At 37.3% G+C, this 24193-nt stretch overlaps 2 protein-coding genes and 1 long non-coding RNA gene across 3 annotated transcripts in view; 1 reads left to right on the top strand and 2 right to left on the bottom strand.

Moving 5' to 3' along the window:
• PALMD (palmdelphin) overlaps positions 1-4653 on the top strand; it is a 48785-nt gene extending 44132 nt beyond the window's left edge. Inside the window, exon 8 of the mRNA XM_049616749.1 lies at positions 4562-4653. Within this exon, the coding sequence (XP_049472706.1) occupies positions 4562-4605 (44 nt within the window). The 3' untranslated portion in view covers positions 4606-4653. The remainder of the gene's footprint in view (positions 1-4561) is intronic.
• Positions 4654-5483: 830 nt separating this feature from the next.
• LOC125912362 (uncharacterized) lies at positions 5484-15133 on the bottom strand. The gene is made up of 3 exons (XR_007454677.1): positions 15044-15133; positions 12035-12100; positions 5484-10423 (listed from the first exon to the last, which is right to left on the bottom strand). It is a non-coding gene; the product is annotated as an uncharacterized LOC125912362 (long non-coding RNA).
• A 433-nt stretch (positions 15134-15566) lies between these two features.
• The window catches only part of FRRS1 (ferric chelate reductase 1), a 46453-nt gene continuing 37826 nt past the window's right edge, over positions 15567-24193 (bottom strand). The window contains exons 11-16 of the mRNA XM_049616748.1: positions 23438-23524; positions 20859-20956; positions 20316-20374; positions 19366-19509; positions 17964-18025; positions 15567-17882 (exon numbers count right to left, since the gene is read on the bottom strand). Coding sequence (XP_049472705.1) covers positions 17790-17882; positions 17964-18025; positions 19366-19509; positions 20316-20374; positions 20859-20956; positions 23438-23524 — 543 coding nt within the window. The 3' untranslated portion in view covers positions 15567-17789. The remainder of the gene's footprint in view (positions 17883-17963; positions 18026-19365; positions 19510-20315; positions 20375-20858; positions 20957-23437; positions 23525-24193) is intronic.

Here is a 24193-nt window from a genome sequence, read left to right as displayed (position 1 = left end):
TCAGCTTTTTTTGACCACCTCATAGAATAATACACACTAAGGGTTTTTTTCTTTTCTTTAATAAATAATGATCTGATTAAGTCACTTCAAAAGATAAAATGAAAAAAAAAAAAAAAACAGTTGTTGCCTTATTTGGATATTGCATTGTTTGACCTTAGAAACTTGAAGTCTGTCTTCTGTCATAGTACGGTACTGCTTGTGAATGTATTTGGATTACTAATATACTGAATCATCTATATCGTATCTTTTCCCACCAGAATCTGATGCCAGCTACTTGTTTGTGCCTGTTATTTAAACTTCCTACTTAAGTTAACAAGTTGCCTTAATTTTGCAAGAAAAAACAAGAAACAAATTTTATTCAGTGTGATATTTTATTACTTTGCTATATCTCATTTCCCTATGCTTTTATAGTTTAACTTTACTTCCTTAATTTTTCTACATTTTAAAACAGAATGCCAATTTCTCTTGCATTATCTATAACATCTAACTTTCCATAGTCTTCCCTAACTTAGCAATTTTTTTTCTATTTTTTTCTATTTTCTATTTACACTTCTCGGTTTCTATAGTTTTATAGCTATCCAGCTTTTTTAGCATTAAATGGAAAATTACACTTTTTTCTACAAAAGTGACAGCTCATCAATTTTAAATTCCTTGTTATCGCTTGAATATCATATTCTACTTCTCATTTATAAAAAAAATAAATAAGATTCTGACAAAATTAATTATAATAGCTCTACTTAACCTTAGCTAAAGACCTAAGTCAAATTACTCAGACATATAGGTTCTGAATGTGTTGGTGGGATGATAATTTTAAATGTTTCTAGTGGAAAGATTCTCATTAAAAAGCAATAAATGTTAAGCTCCAGCTAATTCAGCAAACAGAACTTGATAATTCTATAGAAGTGTGGTAGTACTTGCACAAGTGAGGAAGTGTTCTTTTGCAACCCATAAGCTCAATTTTGGGTTGACAATAACACAAGCAAATGGGCCTCTTCCATTCTTTTAAGTAGTTAAATTAGGCATACCAACTGAAATTTTAATTATCTGAAGAATTTCTAACCTGTTGGTAAGTGTACACTTACCTTTCTAAATCAGAGCTGTGTGATACATCCCCACAATGAAAACCTGCTAAAACTAAAAGTTCCTTTCCATTTTGAGAATGAGTTTTGCTTGCTAATGAAATTTTGTGAATTAAATTCATTTTTAAAAGAACAACACAGTAGGGGTGCCTGGGTGGCTCAGTGGTTAAGCGTCCGACTTCGACTCAGGTCATGATCTCTCAGTTCGTGAGTTTGAGCCCCATGTCGGGCTCTGTGCTGACAGCTCAGAGCCTGGAGCCTGCTTCTGACTCTGTGTCTCCCTCTCTCTCTGCCCCTCCCCTGCTAACAGTTTGTCTCTATCTCTCAATAATAAAAAAATGTTAAAAAAATTTTTAATATAAAAAAAAAGAACAACACAGTAGACTTAGAAGAGAAGGAACACATTGATTATGGTCAAGAATAGTGACATTCCCTACTATAAAATCTTCCATTTTTGCACTTGGATGTTAGCCACCTCCTCCTGAATGCCCCTATTCCTTCTTCCCTACCCATGTCAACACATTTACTCCACAGAAAAAGACAGGAAGTGACTAATGTTTCCAGACAACACTAATCATGCCACTGAACTAAAATAATGAAAACAGGAAGACCTTTTCCAGACAAAGTAACAATACAAAGTTCTGTACTATCAATCAAAGCCTATTATAAACAGAATGCTCCAAATTCCTTGCCTTCCATCATGATATTGTTTTACATTCCTGTTTTCCAATTCAGTGCATGGATTATAGAGCTGCTATATTTTTAAATGGGTTTTTTAAATAAGCACATCATATTGACATATGCTCTCACCCCCAGAAGGCATTCCCATACATAGAATATATAGCCACCTATGCGATTCAATTTCACAAACACCACATAGGTTGAGCTTCTCCCCTAAAACTGCAAAAATGCTTACTGAAATACTTGAAAATCCATCATTTCAGTCAATTCCTTTACTTATGGTATAGGTCACCTACTAAATATAAATATTCTTGGAAAGCCTAATAGTTAAGCATTATTAGTCTCTTTTTTCTTAGTGTAAATGTTATGAGAGCCTTATCTAAGAGCAATTTTGAATTAGGAAAAGAGCACAAAGGAGTAAGAAAGAGGGGAGAAAGTGAAGATCCAAATGTCTCAGTCAAAACTTTTGAACGGGTGAAGTCATGACAAGAAAATTCAGCAAAGTCCATTGGCTAATGTAAATATAAAATGGTCATGTTCTAAAGTATAGCTTAATGCCACACACATCCACCAGTGAGTGGCCCCAGTGCGCTTTTACTGGGACTCCTCTACTATTCCCACCAACGAGGCAGCTGGCTTTCTTTGATAGTCCTTGCCAACCTCTTCTTGTACTCCTAGATCTAGTCACCCCTCTTAGATATGTCAGCATCACTTCAGGATGATAGAGGTGGGGGACCTCAGCTCCAAGGGATTCACATGCTACTGGTGTCAAAATTGTCAACCTGTGGCAATCATTAGGAAGCAAGGAATGCTGAGAGTAAGGAGGCAAGCTCTCTTCCACCACGTTCAACCAGCCAAAACTATATGTCTGAATTGCTGTGGGGAGAGCAAGTAAAGATCAGAAAAGAGCAGAAAGGAGGAATAAAAAGGAGAGCTGAGGGCCCAGATTTTTTTTTACCTGCTACACCTTCCTATTGTCAACATGCTCCAGCCCTACACATCCACTTGAAACTCACACCATCTACTTGCCATAGGCCACAAGAAAAAATAGCAGACAGTTACAATCTAGAATTATTTTTTTTACCCCTAAAGAAATGGGACAGTGAGCTACTGGATTACCTCACTCCTGAGGATGTGCACATCCAGGATGTCTTTCAAGAACTTCACTGAATGTCCATAGCACCAAGGCTGTGCCTGATTTACTGAATCTCAAGTTGAGGAGTAATTGTAAAGAGGAAGACTTTGTCCCTGCCTTAAAAGATACCTTTAAAAAGTCCCTTAAAATGGACTTTTCCCCTGCTCTCTTTTTTTGGTATGGCCAAGGTAGAGGTCCATAAAATCCAAGAGTAGAAAATATAAAGCCTTGCTTTCTGCCTTCAGTTCACTTCCTGCTGTTGAAGTATAGGCATCTCCTTAAGGCTTGACCATCCAACATCTCCCAGCAATAGAGACCATCCTCTTGGCTACAGAGCAAAGGTAATTCTCTCAGCTAGCCCTAAGTTCAAGGAAATATTCTCGACCCTGACACTAGAAATTATCATTCTCCTTAAGGTTCTATGGGAAATAATGCTCCTTGACTTCATTTAAATGAAAACATTTCATATAAGTAGAGTAACAATAAAAATTATCATAGTCTTTTTACATTATTATATCCTCCATCACTTCTCATATTTGTAAAAAAAAAAGAGCTCCTTAGAGATGGGGTCATTTCATTGTTAATAGACAACTAATATATGACCGGAAAATGAGACACATGTCTTCCCTGTTATATTTTTTTCATTAAATAAAATCTTGCAATTAGTTAAAGAGCTGGCTCTTGGGCCATATTACACATGAATATAATGATCAGTGCCTTGAAAGCATCTTTCAATTTTTGGAATATGACTGAGGCAGTATACTCTAAAGTCCTAAATATTAAGGACATGATACCAGAACATCAGAGCAGTGTTGTGAATTCTAAATCTACATTTAAGAAAATGGTTTCTACTTCATATTTATTATTAGCAATGGAATATGCTCAAAAGGTATACTGTCATTTGAAAGTATATCTTTTTTTAAGTTTATTTTGAGAGAGAGAGTCCAAGTGGGAGAGGGGCAGAGAGAGAGGCAGAGAGAGAGAGAATCCCAAGTGGACTACGCATTGTCAGTGCAGAACCCAATGCAGGGCTCCAACTCTTGAACCATGAGATCATGACCCAAGCCAAAGTCAGACACTTAATGAACTGATCCATACAGGTGCCCCGAAAGTATACTTATAACATATCTCGACAAAGATATAATTTTATAATTATTCCAACTCTTAATTAGTGGTTCACATTTTTTCACTCACAAGAAATTTGTTTTTGTCATTCTACATCCAAGAATGGAGCCCCTTGGGATAACCAACTTTGATGACCTAAAAGATAACTCAATCATGAATGAAAGTCATGCTTTTTTTTAGTTTTAGTAGTGCATAGCTCAGAAATATGACAAAACATAGTCACTGACATATAAGAATTTATCTAAGGCTAATAGTGAAATTGTGCACTAATCCTATATTTACTCAACTTATGCTGTGTTTGCCTTACTAATTTTTCTAATCTTTATAGAAATAGGTTCCTTCTAGTTCTGAACCTGTTTCAGTCCTAAGTTAACCACAGCTTATTATTTCTACTATCTTTTTGTGCTACTAAAACAATGCTCACATTATTGGATAAAATCATCTGAGGTATGTTTCAAACTTTCCTGCATTCTATGAAATGGTCATTTAGAGTGAAAACTAAAGCTTTTTGTGTAACTTTTTTTTTTTTTTCAATTTTCAGCTTTAAGGATGAGAATGGCAAAACTGGGGAAAAAAGTTATCTGAGAGGTGTATCATCTACCCAAACATCCTTTGGAGAAGAACCTAAGAAACATTTGCCAACTTCCCTTCTGGATATTTTGTTTATTTTTCCTGAGACTCAAAAAAAGTATAATTATAGCCATAGTAAGCCATGTGGATAAGCAGTAATCATTATTTGTGAAAAATTCCAAAACAGCTAGGGAGAACAAATGCTTAACTTTTCCAGTTACTTGACACAATTTGTTGGGGGTGGGGGGAGAAACCAGTATATTTTTATTGTATTGATACCAAAGCATTTCTAATAAGAGTGTGTTAAATTTAAGAATAAAGTTATTTAAAATAGCCTGACTATGTTCTTTTAACTGACATGGTAATTTTGCTAATACAAAAATTGAAAGATCATAGGAAGCCACTACACCTCATCACAGAATTATTCATCTACAGCTCTAACAAATAAGCATGATATCCCAAGTCAACAAGGCATTAAGACATTCTTCTCCTAAGGACCAGTTGATTTGGTAGAGACTTCAAATTCTTCGCATCCATCCCAAAGGTGCATACAATAATCATCCTCATATTTTGGGACTAGATTTGTAGTATCTTGATAGTCCTCATCACTTTGCATATGATAACTGACATGTTCATTCTTCTTGAAATATTACCTTTTCTTTCATTCAGTTCAGTGTGAACTGCATGGTGCAATGACTGATTATGACCTAAGACTACTGGATGGAGGACTTCACATGTTCTCAAAGAATATAAATCTAGTCTAATGTTTGACCAATTTTTGTATACATGTTAGAATCCTAATATTAAAACTTGATAAGAATGTGTACCGTATGTCATTTCTAAGTATTCTTGCCAAGATGTTAAATCCTAATTTGAAGAAGAATATTCCTATGCCAATTCTCTCCTACTCTGCCTTATTGTACTGCCCTCCACCTAACGCTCTCAAAATCCATCCTCACACATCTTCCCTGGATCATACCAGTGCATTTTACTCAGGTCCTGCAAGTCCTTCAGTGACTAGTCTGTTTCCTCTCAGAGCAGAAACTGAATTTCTCTTTTGAGGCTATGATGAGACCTTATCTTGGTTACTGGTGTGGAAGTAATGAGAGGTAAAAGAAGCAGATCCTAATGAGGACAAGCTTAAACCTGCCAAACATCAACCTCAGATGGATTGTTTGCAAGGGCAGTTGTTCTATAGCAGGAGACAGCTCCTCTCCTGGAGGAGACTGGGATCTGGGAAATCTGGAGGTTCAAATTTCAGAGACACTTCAACACAAACACCCTATCCAATGGTCCCATTCCTTCCCTCCCATGGCTCTGAGTTTAGCATAAGTGACTTGTCACATCTGCACATTCTTTTGTAGGTCTGCCATCCTTGTGACTAAAGCATTGATTTTTTTTTGTTTGATTGTTTGCACACAAGTGTTTATTAGAACACTGCCTGGCACCTAGTAAGTGATCAATAAAGAATGAATTAACTAATGGTTCAGAAAGGAAGAGATGTAGTCTGCAAGGAGGGACTGCGTAATACCAGCTGGCCTCAGGCAACATGAGCCAGAATCTGGCCGGCAGATCTCTGGCCCCTTCCCAAAGGGCATGGACCAGTGTTGGTGCATAGAAGTGGCCCAGCATGGCCAGAGGATACAGAAGGCTGGAGCTGGTCTTTTACCTATGGGTGAAGCTGGAGCTGCTGTGGAATTAGCTGCCAGGAGGGCAGAGGGGGCCTGAGTACAAAGCTGAAGCTGGTCAGTCCAGGCAGCTGAAGTGAGGCTGTACTATCCCACACATCAATCCACTGACTCCTGTGTTCAGTGAAAAGGAAGGAAAACTGAAAAATGGGAGTGAGGTGCCTTGCACTATTGCCTCGCAGCAGCCCTCCAGCACCCTCTATTGGCAAACCTAACACTGCGTCAACTGGCAAAGGAGAGATGTTTACAGGGTCAGGATCATAAGGCGGGGCATAAGATGGATTTGGAGATGAAGCATTAAATGGTGAAGATAAAGACGAAGCCTCGGGGCTCCTGGGTGGCTCAGTTGGTTGAACATCTGACCCTTGGTTTCAGTTCAGGTCATGATCTCCTGTTTGGTAGGATCAAGACCCATGTCGGGCTCTGTCCTGACAGTGCAGAGCCTGCTTGGGATTCTCTCCCTCTCCCTCTACCCCTCCCCTGTCCTCTTTCTTTCTCTCTCAACATAAACTTTAAAATAAAAGATGAAGCATTACACTAACACAGCCCATCCATTTTTCTTTTATCTTTTTCTTTTTTCCCCCCTTTTTTCTAAGTAGGCTTCATGGCCAGTGTGGGGCCCAAGCCCAATGTGGAGCTTAAACTCATGACCTGAGCTGAGATCAAGAGTCAGGTGTTTAACCAATGGAGCTACCCAAGGCACCCTATTCCACCCATTTTTCTACTCAGCTTCCAGATTTATCCTTACACATACATTTGAACATTTAAGAAACCAAAAACCAACTGTTTCCATCTAATAAGATGCAACAATCCTTTATACAAAGATTTCACCCTGTCCCTAAAAGGAGACACACACTCTCAGGAGTCACTGTTTCCACAGATAACTACATTAGACATTGTTTTTAAGAACAGTTTTAGATTAACAGAAAGATTGAGAAGATAATACAAAGTTTCCACATACTCCATACCCTCTAATTTCTTACATTAATATGGTAAACTTGTTATAATTAAATGAATCAATAATGATACATTATTAAATCTCATAGTTTATTCAGATTTCCTCAGTTCTTACCTAATGTCCATTTTTTGTTCCAGGATCCCACAGAGAAAACTACATTACTTTTAACTATCGTATCTACTTAGGCTCCTTTTAGATTTTTCTTGTTTTTGATAACCTTGACAATTTTGAAAATTACTGGTCAGGTATTTTGCAGGGTGTCCCTCTATTGCAAATTGTCTGATGTTTCTCTCATAATTAGAGTGGGGCTGTGAATTTTGGAGAAGAAAGATCACAGAGGTAAAGTGACATTTTCATCACATCATATCAAGGGTACATACTTTCAATGATTTATTACTGATGATGTTGCCCTTGATCTCCCAGCTAATGTGTTTGTCAGGTTGCTCCACTGTAAAATTGTTATTTTATTCCCCTTCGTATACTGTATGCTTTGGAAGGAAATCACCATGCACAGCCTACACACTTAAGGGAGTAGGGAGTTAGGCTCCTTCTCCTTGAAGGCAGAGTATCTATATAAATCACTTCCAAATCTTTTGCACAGATTTGTCTATTCTTCCCATTTATTCATTTATTTATTTATTTTCAATCATTAATTTAAACCAGTATGGACTCATGAATGTTTACTTTGCATTTGAGTTATAATCCAATTCAACACAATTTGCTGCTCAAATTGTTTCAATCTGGGCCATTTCGGTTGGCTCCTGTATGCCTTTGATGTACACCCATAAATGTTTTGAACATGAGATGTCTTTCCATTTCATTAGATCTTTAGTTTCTTGCAACAATATTTTGTAGATTTCAGTGTGCCAGTCTTCCATTTCCCCAAAATTTATTACTATTTTTTTTAAGTAGGCTTCCTGCCTAGTGTGGAAGGAGCCCAACATGGGGCTTGCGCTCACATTCCTGAGATCAAGACCCGAGCAGAGATCAAGAGTGCACACATAACTGACTGAGCCACCCAGGCATCCCATTCCTATTTTATTCTTTTTGATGCTATTGTAAATGGAATTGTTTCCTTAAATTCACTTTCAGATTGTTCATTGCTAGTGTTTGGAAATGCAATTGATTTTTGTATATTGATTTGGCATCCTGCAACTATAAACTTCTTTAACTCATTTATTCTAATAGTTACTGGATTCCTTAGAATTTTCTACATATATAAGGTTATGTCATCTGTAAAAAGTGACAGTTTTACTTCTTCCTTTACAGCCTGGGTCCCTTTTATTTCTTTTTCTTGCCTAGCTGCCCTTGCTAAAACCTCCAATACAATGGGATGCAAAGTGGTGAAAACAGGCACTCTTGTCTCATTTCTGATCTTAGAGGGAAAATGTTCAGTCATTCAAGTATGATGTTAACTGTCAGTTTTTCTTAGATGATTTTATCCACATTTGTTGAGTGTTTTATATCATGAATTTGTGCTTCTCTTTAATTTTGGCAACTTTTTCTTCATGTGTTTTGAAGTCACATGTGTTTTGGTAGGCACATACATATTCATGACTGTAGTGTTCTTGATGAATGAATGCTTTAGTCATTAAGAAAGGGCTCCTTTTATCTTTGATAATACTCTTGGGTGAAAATGAACTTATCTAGTACAAACACAAACATTTCAGCCTTCTCATGCTTACTATTTCATGGTAAGCGTCCACTGATTTGCTTCAACTTACCAACCTCTTTATATTTAAATCACATCATAGGTTTTACTTTTTTTACTTTTTTATCAGTCTGACATTCTCTGCTCTTTAATTGGAGTATTTAGTCCACTAATGCTTAATGTAGTTATTACTATGGTTGAGTTGGGCCTATTTTATTATTTGTTTTATTATTTTTTTATTTGTTTTATTTATTTGTTTTATTATTTGTCCCCTATCGCATTTTTTGCTCCTATTTTTCCTTTCTTACCTTTTTAAGTTATTTAAATAACTTTAGAATTCCATGTTAGTTCTTCTATTGACTTTTTATATATGTCCTATTTTTTTCTCTAGGAATTACAATATGCATTCTATTTGCATTAGAACTTAGAACTTACTAAGAACTAACACTGCATTATTTTATTTTATTTTATTTTATTTTATTTTATTTTAATTTTTTAATTTACATCCAAGTTAGCATATAGTGCAACAATGATTTCAGAAGTAGACTCCCTAATGCTCCTTACACATTTAGCCTATCCCCTTCCCACAATCCCTCTAGTAACCCTCTGTTTGTTCTCCATATTTAAGAGTCTCTTATGTTTTGTCCCCCTTCCTGTTTTATATTATTTTTGCTGCCCTTCCCTTATGTTCATCTGTTTTGTCTCTTAAAGTTCTCACATGAGTGAAATCATATTTGCCTTTCTCTGACTAATTTCACTTAGCACAATACTCTCTAGTTCCATCCACATGGTTGCAAATGGCAAGATTTCATTCTTTTTGATTGCCAAGGAATACTCCATTGTATATATATACCACATCTTCTTTACCCATTCATCCATCAGTGGACATTTGGGCTCTTGCCATACTTTGGCTATGGTTGGTAGTGTTGCTATACACATTGGGGTGCATGTGCCCCTTCAAAACAGCATACCTGTATCCCTTGGATAAATACCTAGTAGTGCAATTGCTGGGTCATAGGGTACTTCTATTTCTAATTTTTTGAGGAAGCTCCATACTGCTTTCCAGAGTGGCTGTACCAGTGTGCATTCCCACCAGCAGTGCAAAAGAGATCCTCTTTCTCCGCATCCTCGCCAACATCTGTTTCTATCTGAGTTGTTAACATTAGCCATTCTACCAGGTGTGAGGTGGTATCTCATTGTGGTTTTGATCTGTATTTCCCTGATGATGAGTGATGTTGAGCATTTTTTCATGTGTCGGTTGGCCATCTGGATATCTTCTTTGGAGAAGTGTCTATTCATGTCTTTTGCCCATTTCCTCACTGGATTATTTGTTTTTTGGGTATCAAGTTTGTTAAGTTCTTTATAGGTTTTGGATACTAACCCTTTATCTGATATGTCATTTGCAAATATCTTCTCCCATTCCATCAGTTGCCTTTTAGTTTTGCTGATTGTTTCCTTCACTGTGCAGAAGCTTTTTATTTTGATGAGGTCCCAATATTCCATTTTTGCTTTTCTCTTGCCTCTGGAGACGTAACACTGTATAATTTTAAATAAAATGCAGACATCTTACAACTATATAGGTCTATTATCCCCTCCCATTCTTTACACTAACTTGTTATTATATTACATCCATATATATTACAAACCCCTTGAAGCAATGTATTTTTCAATTGTTTGCTTAAAACAGACATATTTATTATAAAGAATTTAAGTAGGAAAAGTACAAAAAGAATTTTATATTTACCAATATTTGCCATTGGTAAATTCATTTGAGTGTTCTTCATTCCATTCTGAGGATCCATGCTCTCATTTAGTATCCCTTCTCTTCAGCCTGCAGAATTTCCTTTTGCATTTCTTATACTGCAAATGTGCTAGCAACAAATTCTCTTAGCTGTCTTTCACCCAAAAAATGTCTTCACTTTGTGCTAAATCTTGAAGGATTTTTTTTTTTAGATAGAATCCTTGATGACTTTTTCTTTCAACTTTAAAGATGTTATTCCACTCTTTCTGGCCTCTATAGATTCCTATGAGATGTTAGATGTTAACCAAATCATTGCTACCCTATATATATAATCCTTCCTTTTTCTCTTTCTCATTTCAAGATTTGCTCTATGTTTTTTGCTTTCAGAAGCTTGACCATATTAAAAAGAATAACTGCCTTCATATATATATATGATTTTTTTTTTGTTTTATTTTTGCTTAAGTTGTTTTTCTGTATCATGAGTCAGTAAAGTTAAGCCTTTTAACAAATTTGGGAATTTTCTAGCCATTATCTCCTCAGATTCTCCTCTCCTTAGGTAATACCTAAAGATGCCATCATTTAACAGGTCCCTGAAACTCTGTTTAATTCTTTCCCAAAATTTTTTCTTTCTTCTCTTAAAACATGAGACAATCTCTATTCATCTACAAGTTCATGAGTTGTTTTCTGTGTCATCTCCATTCTGATATTAATTCCCTCCAGTGGATTTTTCAAACAGTTTTAGTTCTTCAGCTCCCCAATTTCTATATGGTCCTTTCATACTGTTTCTATTTCTGTGCATCTTTTTTTATTTACAGCAAGTATATTTTCTTTAATGTCATTGAGAACAGTTATAATAGATGCTTTAAAATCCTTATTTCATGGGGTGCCTAAGTGGCTCAGTCAGTTCAGCATCTGACTTTGGTTCAGGTCATGATTTCACAGTTCATGGGTTCGAGCCCCACATCAGGCTCTGTGCTGACAGCTCAGAGCCTGAAGCCTGCTTCAGATTTTGTGTCTCCCTCTCTCTCTCTCTCTCTCTCTCTCTCTCTCTGTCCCTCCTCCACTGTGCTTTCTCTCTCAAAAATAAATAAATAAACATTTTTTAAAAATCCTATTTCTTGACTCTAATCATCTAAGAAGTCTTAGAGGTTGGTCTCCATTAATTATTCTTTCTTTAGAGCATGGGTTGAAAAACTATAGCCCACAGGCCAAATCTATCTCACGTCCTGTTTTTGTATACTTTTGTATTGCTCACATTAAAAAATGGTTTCTCACATTTTTGAAGGATTTATAAACAAACAAACTAACAACACAAACAAAACACCACATATTCTACAGAGACCATATGTGATCCACAAAGCCTAAAATATTTTCTAACAGGCCCTTTAGAGAAAAAGTCAACTAACCTCTGCTTTGGAGAATGGGTCAGAATTTCCTGGTTCTTCTTAAGTCAGGTAATGTTGGATTATCATCTGTACATCATAAAATATTAGGTTACAAAAATACTGGATTCTCTTATTTTTCTCCAATGGATGTTGCTTCTTTTGTTTTAGCAGGCAATTAACTGGGTTAGACTGCAAACTCTTTCTTGTGTTATAACTCCAATCTGAGGTCAACTACTCATTTTCTTTGCTCTAACTGCTTTGTGTTCACTTCATGTATGTGAACACATCCAGAGGTCAACCAGAGTTGTGGGCAAATAGGAACTGGAATCCCTTCTCTTGTGTTTTCTTTCCAAGATCATCCTGTCCCTCCCCCTGATGGTGGCAGTTGGCCCAACCATCAGTTCTCTGGTTTCCTATGCACTGCCACCTAGCACCACAGCCAGTTGACTACAACTGCCCCACAGCTAAAAACTTTGAAAACAGGGCACTCTAAACTATTTTCCTCCTCTGAGTGTGGACTCCTCACCAGCATCCTCCTACTTCAGTTCACTTTTCAGGACCTTCAAGTAACTACTTTTTGAAGTTTACACTAGTTTTCTGGAGGAGACTCAGTTTGGCAGGATCTCACTCAGCCATTATTGGCATTATCAGCCATTATTGACAGTACATATTTAAAATGTATGGATTCAGGAAATTCTAATCCCAAGAATTTGATTACCATATATCAGTGTCTGATTACAAATCAAAAATGTGCTTAGGTCCTTATGGGAAACCCAGAGTACAGTAACAATTTCTTTTACACATGAATAAGGCATCATATGAAGATATACTTCTAAAGATATGTTCTAGGAAGTTACTCCACCCTAAACTAGAGGTATATGACCAAGCATAAAATTACATTAACTTCTTTGATAATGAAATAATGAAGCTGATACCAACTCTACAGCCAGCAAAAACCCTAAATCTTTCCACCAAAAGGTATAATCCAAAAGCAGTAATAAGACAAATATTTGTTTTACTGAGGTGAAAGTCACACAACATAAAATAACCACTTTACAGTGGATAATTTGGTGACATTTCTCACATTCACAACGTTGTACAACTATCACCTCTATCTCCAAAACATTTTCATCACTCCAAAATAAAATCTTATTCCCAGTACACAATTACTCCCCATTCCCTCCTCCCCCACCCCCAAGACCCTGGCAACCACCACTCTGCTGTCTCTATGGATTTACTCATTCTGGATATTTCACATAAGTGGAATCATAATATGTGACCTTTTACATGTGACTTCTTTTACTTAGTATAACATTTTGGAGGTTCATTCACATTATAGCATGTATCAGTACCTCATTCCTTTCTATGGCTGATAATATTTTCTTGTATGTATGTCCCACAATTTGTTTATCCATTCATCTGTTGATGGACATGTGGACTAGTTCTGCCATTTGGCTATTGTGAATAGTGCTGCTATGAATATCAAAAAAAAAAATTTATTGTGGTAAAAATATACATACCACAAAATATACCATTTTAACCACTTTTAGATGAATTCAGTGTTATGCAAGCATCACTACTATCAATCTCTGGAACTACTTCATATCCCAAACAGAAAGTATTAAAACACTAACTAACCCCCCATTCCTTCCTCTCCCTCAGCCCCTGAGAATCACCATTCTACTTTCTTCTCCATGAATTTGACAAGTCCAGGTACTTCAAATACATAAAATTATGTAATGGTTGTCCATTTACACCTGGTTATTTCACTGAGCATATTTTTCTCAAGGTGAACATCAAAACTTTTTATAAAACAAAAATACACATTTCATTTGTAAAAATGACTAAAGTTTAACACTGTAATCAAACAGCAACAACATCATCAACAACGTGTACAAAGCACCTTTTGCTAGAATCACTTCATTCATTCCTCACAATTGCCCTGTGAGGTGGGCTTTACAGATGAAGAAATGAGGTCCAAGGAGGATAAGTCATTTGCCCAAGGACAGGAAGCTTGTAATACAAACATGCATATGCAAGTCTCCCAACTCCATCCCCAAACTCCCAATCCCTTTGAATTGACAGTATCGGCTGCCTCCTAGCCCACTACCATGCCACTTGTAACGGTGGTCAAGAGAGACCCATGTGGAAGGAAGAACCAGGGAAGGCTCCAAGAATGAGGAAGCTTCTGCTAGAAGGGGGGAAACAAATGGGCATTCCAGGCAGCACCACGACCATCAGCGACCTGGATGCAGATGAGCCTGGGTACTGGGCAAAGAGGAAAGAAGCCGCAAATGGATTGGAACAGTGTGTATCCTAATCAAATATGAAAAGAGCTTAGAAGAATCCTATCTTTCATTCCCACCTATAATGACTTACCTTAAACAAGAACCTTTGTTCTTTTTTTTTTTTTTCTGCTTTACCAGAGTATAGAGATAAATAAAATTTCAGCCAAAAGCTACATGCACCCCTAGAGCTTCCTAGTTGGCATCAGCTGCCAGTCGGCATCTCTATTTTCACTGCATCCTGGACTGGAGGCAGGATGTGGAAGGGATGAATATCAGAAGTGATATTCAATTCACACATTACAAATCCTGATAGAAGCCAAGTAAGCACTAAAGTGAATTTAATTCATTTATTTGATTACTTATGCCATAGGCTACCTTTGCCTTTAAGATTGGCTTCCACAGAGCAAAAAATAATAAAAGCAAAAAACAGCCTCAGTTGTGAATGTTAACCAACCACAATTTTATAGAATTTGTTTCATCTTTTCCAAAAAACATTACTTATTTTCATCTTATAATGGAAACCATATTTAGGAAGGTAACTTATAATTTTTTTTTTTTTTTCCTGAGAGAGTGGGTGCATGTGCAGGGGAGGGGCAGAGGGAGAGAGAGAAAAAACATTTTTGGGGGGAGAGGGTACAAGTGGGCAAGCGGCAAAGGGGAGGGGAGGGGAGGAAAGGGAGAGGGGAGGGGGAGGGGAAGGGGAAGGGGAAGGGAAGGGAAGGGAAAAAGAAGCAGGGCTCACCAGAAGCAGGGCTCCAGCTCAACCAAAGCAGGACTCGTGCTCACCGGAAGCGGGGCTCGTGCTCACCCGCAGCAGGGCTCCCACTCAACCAAAGCGGTGGGGCTCATGCTCAGCCACAGCAGGGCTCCCGCTCAACCGAAGTGTGAAGTGTGCTTGTGCTCTCACTGGAAGCAGGGCTCGTGCTCACTGGAAGTGGGGCACAAGCTCACCCAATGCAGGGCTTAAACTGACAGACCGGGGGATCATGACTTGAGCCAAGAAGTCTGACGCTTAACCAACTGAGCCTCCCAGGTGCGCAAGAGAATCTTAAGCAGGCTCCACACCCAGCAGGAGCCCTTCGATCTCAAGACTGTGAGAGTTCATGACCTATGCCGAAATCAAGAGTTCAACACTTAAGCTCTTAACAACTGGGCCACTCAGACACCCTTAAAAGTTTTGATTTTGATCATAACTTCAGCGGCAACACTGATGAAGATCTAAAGGCATTTAGTTCTACAATCACTCCTAGCAAAGGAAGTTAAAAAAAACTGTTTATTACAAAAACAAGAAGAAATGATGACAGGAGTGAAGAATAGGCATTTTTCAATCTGTGGATATTAACAATTCATAAACAGAAAAATCATAATTTGGTATTAATAAAATGGCATCTATCAAGATTAAAGACTTTTTGGAGAATTCTGTATGTTGATGATATATCAAAATAGTGCCAAAAGATGAACCAGTTAAAAAGAAAAAGTTAAAATATCTTAACCTCAGTGATGGAAATTCAGTAAGTCCACATACTTGAAAACCAAACACAACAGGTTCATTTTCCCCTTAAAAGAATTTTTCTTTGTCATATACAAACTTGTATTAAAATTTATTAACCTTTAAGCCCCTTATAATTGAAAACTGGAAGAAAATATTTTAGTATACACTTTTCTATACTAAAAAAAATTAATGAAACTATTTAAGAAAAAAATTGAAACTGTAAGTAGCCTGGCACAGACCATGAACACAGAAGATTCACATCTCAACCCTAAGCTATTTATGATAAACACTTATATAAGGAACAAAAATAAAACTTCCATATCATTTTACCCCATAAAAGATGTAGGATACAATAGGATACACAGCTAAGGCTATTATTAACGCCAAATACAAATTAGGTCCTCAGACCAAGCAGAAACTATAACATAATCAGAAAGAATGCCTAAAAGATAAAATATGCCTTCCTAAGCTTCTTTTTGCAATGTCCAGTTTTGTTTATTTCCTCTGATTAAAATAGTTATATTCATTTGTTACAGAGTCAGATGAATGTAAAGGGAACTATCAAGCAATTGTTACAAATAATCATGATTAGAAAACAAACAGAAGTAACCAGGAAAAATAATAACAGTCCCTAATCTCAGTTTCTAACTCACAACCCCAAACCCCTTACCCCACCAAAAAAAAAAAAAGGCAGAAACTTTTCAAATACAAATTAAGAGTTGGAGGAATTAAGGGAAATGCCACTCCATGGTATTATCCAAGTACTAGAAATGAGTGACAGCACCATGAAACAGAAACAAAGCAGTACTTTGGTATTATGGTGCCACCCACTGGTGAGAAGTCCTCGTAGCAAATAGGAAACCCAGCCACTAAAAAAAGAGATTATTAGAGTAGGAAGGAAAACAACACTGACGTTCTAATTCATTACAGCATCAGGAACTTCTAACAAAAAAGATCCACCCATATTATTTATTACCACAAAGAAAGAGAGTAGCTCTTAAATATATTTACAAGGGTAAATTTTATTAATTTTGAAATGCAAGTCTACAATCTCCAAAAGCTAGGACTTGAATCTTACACTCAAAACAATTCACATATAAAATATCATTTCAGCCCTGTAACTGAATATATAAATACAGTATTTTTTACTAAATGTTTATTTATTTATTTTGAGAGAGAGAGCACAAGCAGCACAGAGGAGAGGCAGAGAGAAAAGGAGAGAGAGAGAATCCCAAGCAGGCTCTGCGCTGTTAGCACAGAGCCCAGTGTGGGGCTCAAACTTACGAACCATGAGATCATGACCTGAGCTGAAATCAAGAGTCAGAGGCTTAACCAAATGAGCCACCCAGGCGCCCATATAAATACAGTCTTAAGCAGAAGATGCATACTTGCATTTCATCACTAAGAAAGAAATTATAATATTCACAATATAATTAAATGTGAATACAATGTTAGCCCCACCTCCACCTTTACCAGAGAAGTAACAGAACACACAGAAAAAAGGACATGTCCAAAACACTGAACTGGAAAACATAGTTTCACAAAAAGTCCTAAGAAAAACCATCCTGATAAACAAGTATAGATGGTTTCTTTAAAGTACCACAGCACCCCTATAGCCCAAAATACATGTACCTTAATAGAATCCCCATTTCATCCGAATGACATCATTTCTGCCTTTCCAAACAGTTATTTTCTTAAATGCTAACATTCTAAAAATCTCATCATAGAAAATATTTGATAATCACTTCTCCTCAAGTACAACCTTCCTTGGTAACACTCAGAATCACACACAAAGGCTTGATATCCTTTTTCGAATCCATAGGACCCTGCTGAAAGCTGATCCCTAAGGACCATACTTCGGAATTCCTCTACAGACATGGCCTGGTCTTCCAAATTAGAATTCATGAATACGTTCCAGGCAGTCGGTACAGGCTTCAAGTTTCTTTGGCTCAATGATAATTATCATCTGGTCTGCAAAGCCAAGGTCTTTGCTTGCTCATAGATGATTGATTGCAGATAAGAATATGATGAGAAAAGTCACATTCCCACAGATATAAACTGCTAACGCCACCTTTTTAAAAGCATGTCCCTGAAAGAAAAATTGAGATATGAAAGAAAGAAACGACTATCATTAAGGTTTGTGTCAATAAGTAAGAAAAGGAGTACTTACTTCCGCTTCAGCTACAGTAAATGACTGAAGGATCTGAATTCTGGCATCATCCAATATTTCAACTGTCAAGAACAACAACATAAGTTTATGAGGCCAGTGAGTATGCCAATAAACTAACTCTCGAAAAAAAAAAAGTGATGTGTAGCATTTGCTGATTTCCAGGGTATATATTCTCCCATTTCAAGCTACTTAAACGTTACAAACTTCCTGAATATATAAGGCTCTCACAAATTGGGACAGGCTGGCTACAGCACACATTTGTCAAGGGACTTAAAACATGCCTCTTCCAGTCAATAAACACCATATCAGTGTCTTAACAAACCACATTTTAAGTATATATGTATTTTAAACAGCACACCATAATTCAGTGGTCATCAAAAACCCCATCTATGTGACCCTATCAAGGACCAAAAATGGCAGGACAGATTTTTACTACTCGGCTCTGAAAAGCTCCTAGATTCACAACAAAGAGGTTTTGTTTTTAGAAGGCCACCTTTACTTACCATTTAGGGGGTTGGAAACTAAATAAGATACAAAGGACACAGCCCAGAAACCAAGCTAGTTTAAAATGTCACCCACTCTCGGGGTGCCTGAGTGGCTCAGTCGGTTAAGCCTCTGACTTTGGCTCAGGTCATGATCTCACAGTTTGAGAGTCTGAGCCCACGTCAGGCTCTGTGCTGACAGCTCAGAGCCTGGAGCCTGCTTCAGATTCTCTCTCTCTCTCTCTCTCTCTCTCTGCCCCTCCCCAGCTTGCTTTCTCGCTCTCAAAAAATAAAAAACAATAAAAAAAATTTTTAAAGAATGTCACCACCCACTCTCTACTAATTTGTCCACTCCTAATGGCTATAGGTATCTTGATTCCTAATGGCTACAGATATCTTTGGCACCAAAACCAAAATGGACCTTGCCACCAGAAAGCTGGGGCAAAGTAAGTTCTTCCTATCTAGCCTGCCTAGTTAGGCAGCTATAAATTATGTATATGAAAACCTAAGTGATAGCACACAGCACATTTATCAAATAGGTAAAATCTGTCTGCAGCTTTGCCCTCTGTTGACTTTGGGCAGCTCTTCTTCCTCCGTTTCTGGGTTCCTTCAGCTCCACGCATTCAGGAACTTCAGTGTGTACTGCCTTCAGACCAGCATCAAAATAAAAAGTACTTACTGAACAAAGACTTCTTCCCTAAAACCTAAAATCGTTCCCCTTTTTACTCACAAATTCTAATACTAATGAGTATAAAACACAAAGACAGAATATTTCCACGAGTTCTAACACTGACTAATCACCACAGACATTTTCAGTGAGCTATCATGTAAGCGTCAACCACTAGTATCTAGAAACTAATTACATTCCAAGAGTTTGTATAGAAGTGATTCTACGTAACATGGCTTTTTGAGCAGGCTACCTTTTCGAGAAAGTCGGTAAGCATGTATCTCCAGGACAATTTCAGTCCCAACATGCCAGGCTACAAATCCAGTCATTGCATAGGTTTTCCATGGGCCAGGAAGGTTCAGTCCTGGTAAATCCATTCCCAGGAACATTGCTGCCACTACATTTAGAAGAAAAATATATATATTCAAATGTAGTCACCACCAAGAGAGATAATTATGTGTGTACGTGTGTGAACTATATCAACTAAAACACAGTAAGAGTTTATGAGATGAATTAGATTAATATTTAAGACCAAAGAGTTAATTTAATCTTTTTTTTATTGTAAGACTAGAAACGGTCAGATGGGAAATTATAATCATGATCCACCAATTGTTTAAAAAGAGACACTCAAACTTTCCAAAAAGCTTTAAGTCTGCAATGTTGGAAGGGAGAAAAGTATGGAAATCATTGCTAACTATACTCCTCCCTCCGTGAAGAACCCCCAAAGACTACAGAAATGTGAGAGTAGGAGATGTCAGTTTAGGAATTTATTATACAACACATAAAAATATACTGGATAACTGTGCTTGACTTTTGACAATCACCTTCCCTGGAAGGTACCATCCCCATGGAAAAGATCTGCAGACAGCCCACCTCAGCCCAACTCACAAATGACCCTCAACTTGAGCATTTGGCCATTAGCATAGCTTGCTTATTCTGCTGGCAAAGGCAAATGCTAAAAAAAAAGTCTTAGAAGGAAAGTTTTAAAGCAATTTTAAAAACCTTAAACTTAAAACTGAAATAACAACTTAAATAGTTACCTCTAGAAATTACTTTCTGGATTTCAATGTTTAAGGTTGATTTCCCCTCAACAACCAATTACTCGAATTACCAATACATCTAAAAATCATTTAATCCAAATTACAACTTGCAATATAAACAACCAGCAATTATATATGAATAAGTGGCATCACAATTACTTACCTGCTATTATTCTAGCAGCTGTTCCCATACTCCAGTGCGTCCAGTTAAACATTTGCCTTCTACCAAATAAAGAACCAATCAGTATTCTCAAAAGAGACAGAACTACAATTAATTCCCAAGAGAATAAAAAGCATGCACCTGAGAATTAGATATCTGAAATACGCTTTAAAACCTTTTAAAGTAAATATAATTTATCACTGAATTTCATAAAGTGCAAAGGATTTTCACTTAAAAAGGAATTAGTTTGCCAAATAATGTTAAGGCCATTTATATATAAAAGTGATAAGTACTCAAGGTGCCTGAGTGGCTCAGTCTGTTAAGTGTCTAACTCTTGATTTCAGCTCAGGTCATGATCTCACCCGTGGTTCATGAGATCGAGCCCCGCATCAGGCTCTATGCTGACAGCATGGAGCCTGCTTGGGATTCTCTCTCTCCCTCTCTTTCTGCTCCTCTCCCATGTGCATGTGCATGCTCGCTCTCTCTCTCTCTCTCTCAAACTAAATAAATAAACATTTAAAAAAATTTTTAAAAAGCTATAAATACCTGGGGTCATATAAAGGTGGCCTGAAGGCCGCCAGAAGAGGCTGAAGAACTGCTAAAACCATCACTATACAGCCAAGGTACGGGTGATAACCTGCATACTGAACAAAGTTACATCATTTCAATAATCTCGATCTCGCCCATCAGTTTAAATCCTCATGTTAAAAATAATACACACAGATGTACTCTTAGTGTTTTTCTGTAGCTTTAAACATTTATTATTAATAATAAGTACCATTCACTGAGTGCCTACTTTATACCAAGCACATACTTGATAGACATTATTACTAATGCTCACTACAATGCTTGACAGTTATCAATATCCCACCTTTATTTTTTTTAATTTTTTTATTTAATTTATTTTTTTAATTTACATCCAAGTTCATTAGCGTATAGTGCAATGATTTCAGAAGTAGATTCCTTAGTGCCCCTTACCCATTTAGCCCATCCCCCCTCCCACACCCCCTCCAGTAACCCTCAGTTTGTTCTCCATATTTATGAGTCTCTTCTGTTTTGTCCCCCTCCCTGTTTTTATATTATTTTTGCTTCCCTTCCCTTATGTTCATCTGTTTTACATCTTAAGGTCCTCATATGAGTGAAGTCATATGATCAATATCCCATTTCTAAAATGAGGAACCGAAACTTAGAGATATCAAGCGATGTGTCCAATGCCACACAGTGTGTAAATGGTGGTGGTGGCAGCCATGCAGAGCGCTGCCTCTCCCCCATTAGGATGTTAGGTGATCACCAATACCAAACCAGTACACCCCACCCAGGACTAGTTAGTATCCTCATGTCAGGAGCAATCATCCCAATGTATGGTAAGTATTTGTTCAGACCTCTGTGTTTTCCTGAGATGAAGGTTCTATATATGATTCCTTATAACTCAAGTGCTTAATAGAACCTTAGTCACTCAATGAATGTTGATTAAATGAATAGCCTATATAGCCACTGCATTAAAATCTTATCTCCTCTGTTCGGAATGAAGGTCTAACCCGAGAAAAGACCATCAACAAAGTATCTCAACAGTTTCGGCTCCACCCCTCTCTTAGAGACGCTGTATATCTGCTCAAAAGAGCAGACAGTTTTAGCACATTTGGCACTTAGCACAATTTTTCCACTTAAAAACTTAAGAGAGGGACTAAGGAGATGCTCTAACCTGTGACATGTTTAGATGGGGGAATATTACAGTCTGTTGTCACTGACTGCCGTGCTTGGGTAGACTCTAAAATCTGTGATCTAGAAGAAGGATATAGTGGTTTCCAAGCCATGATAGGAAGCTTTGGTAAACAGGAACAATAAGCTGACAAAAGAACATTAGAAAAACACTTTCAAGCCATGGACTCAGTTATACACAGATAAAATGATAACCAGGACCATGGAGAAGGAGAGTGCCTCTATCTCATAAAGCAACAGTAACATCTGCCGCAAAATTCTTGTATTTGCTTAGAATGCACAGGAAACTAGCCTAAGTACTTTCAGTTATTTAACTCTCAATTCTCAGAAAGTCTGTGACGTTGCTACTATACTATTCCCTTTATACTATCCTAATCATAAACTGCAAAGAGTGCAAACTACAGAGTTTATATAATAAGTATTAAAACCCAAATACCTGCATAAAATAAAGTTCATATCAGAAAATCTTCATAATTTCCTTTAAAAAATAGGTCGGCCAATCTAGAAACTACCTAAAAAGCAGGAGGGAGGTTTCTTAGTGACCCAAGATTCATCAGTCTTGCCCTTACGGCAACAGCCCAAAGTGAAATACAGTAAAACCTTGGTTTGAGAACATAATTTGTTCCAGAAACAGGCTTGTAATCCAAAGCACTTGTATATCAAAGCGAATTTCAAGAATCATTGGCTCAGTGGTGATCATGCGACATTCAGCATCAGGTGCTACTTGTATTACAAGACATTGCACATTTGTCAAGTTAAAATTTATTAGAAATGTCTACTTGTCTTACAGAACACTCACCGAATGAGTTACTCACAATCCAAGGTTTTACTGTATTGAATTTTGATATTGAATTCTGACTGGCTGTAAAACTGGAAAAGTTTTACAAAAGAGCACAGGTTCTGACCTTGGGTACATCGCTTGTTTTCAGTAAGCCTTACCCCTTCATTCAATAATTACTGAGGACCTACTATGTACTAGAATCTGCTCTGGGTGCTTAAGATACACCAGTGAACATACCAGTAAATATCCTGGCTCTCGTGTTAGCTTAGTGGTAATCATAGTGTGAGTTAGAGAAAACCACTTACAGTGTTCACATTCCTTAGGTATCACACTTTGAATTTTCACCACTCCACAGTGAGAAAATTCACCCAAGCTATGTAGAGTATATATAACATTTGATGTAGCCTAAAAATATATTTCATTACCCAGTTATCCACAACAACATCCTCGCTCTGTCCCTGACCCCCAGCCATCTGGAATAGTCACCAGATGATTAAAAAAGGAAAGAAGAGAGATGTATGCAGAAATATCTTTTTACCCATCCATGTGAGTATAAAACAGCAATCTCCTCAGTCATCAAAATGAATTTATATAAAAAAAAAAATCCCGTTGAAGAGATACTTACCCAACTCCAGCCTCTTCTGTAAATAAAAGGCAGAACAAAAGCAATGCAGGTGAGGGCAGTAGTAGTGAGCATGAGCGTCCGATGTACCTGCAAGGGTGAAATGACACCATGAGAAGACAGTCAACCATGTAAGTGAAAGTAGTTGGCATAAGTGTGGGGAAAAAATCATGGGGCGAGATTCCCTGAAGGCATGCATTTGACTGACATCTAATCACAGTTTGCAGTGAGTTTTAAAATATTTTACTAAATGAACTTTAAAGAAAATTCTAAGCTGCCATGCCCATCGTTCCAAAGCATTTGCGAAGACTTCACCAGCACGAGCAGCAGGAATGGATATTTCACACACAGAGCACACCTACTTGCCAAGTCCTTCATTTCCTTCCTTTATTAAGTACCACCACCAAGCACAGTGCTCTACCAGATACAATGAGACAGCAAGGAAACAGAGCTGTCTCCCAAGGAGCTTAGGAAACAACTGAGTAGATCAGAGAAACATATATGAAGTGTCAATTCATTGTCTAAATCCTGAGAATATTGAGAGTGGAGTAACAGTTGAGTATGCCAGGATAAATGGTGCAAACCAAAACTATCCCAGGGAAAGGACATATAATCACTCTACATATCACACCATATATATACACATCATAGTTTTAAAAGCAGTGGAGAATTTGAATTGGTAAAGCAAAGACACAAAGAATTTTCCAGTTGGGAATATCCACACGAACAGATGAGAGAGAAACAGAGACAGAGAAAGAC

Source organism: Panthera uncia (assembly GCF_023721935.1).
Source record: "Panthera uncia isolate 11264 chromosome C1 unlocalized genomic scaffold, Puncia_PCG_1.0 HiC_scaffold_4, whole genome shotgun sequence".
Classification (NCBI taxonomy): Eukaryota; Metazoa; Chordata; class Mammalia; order Carnivora; family Felidae; genus Panthera; species Panthera uncia.
This window is presented reverse-complemented; position numbering and strand designations above follow the sequence as displayed.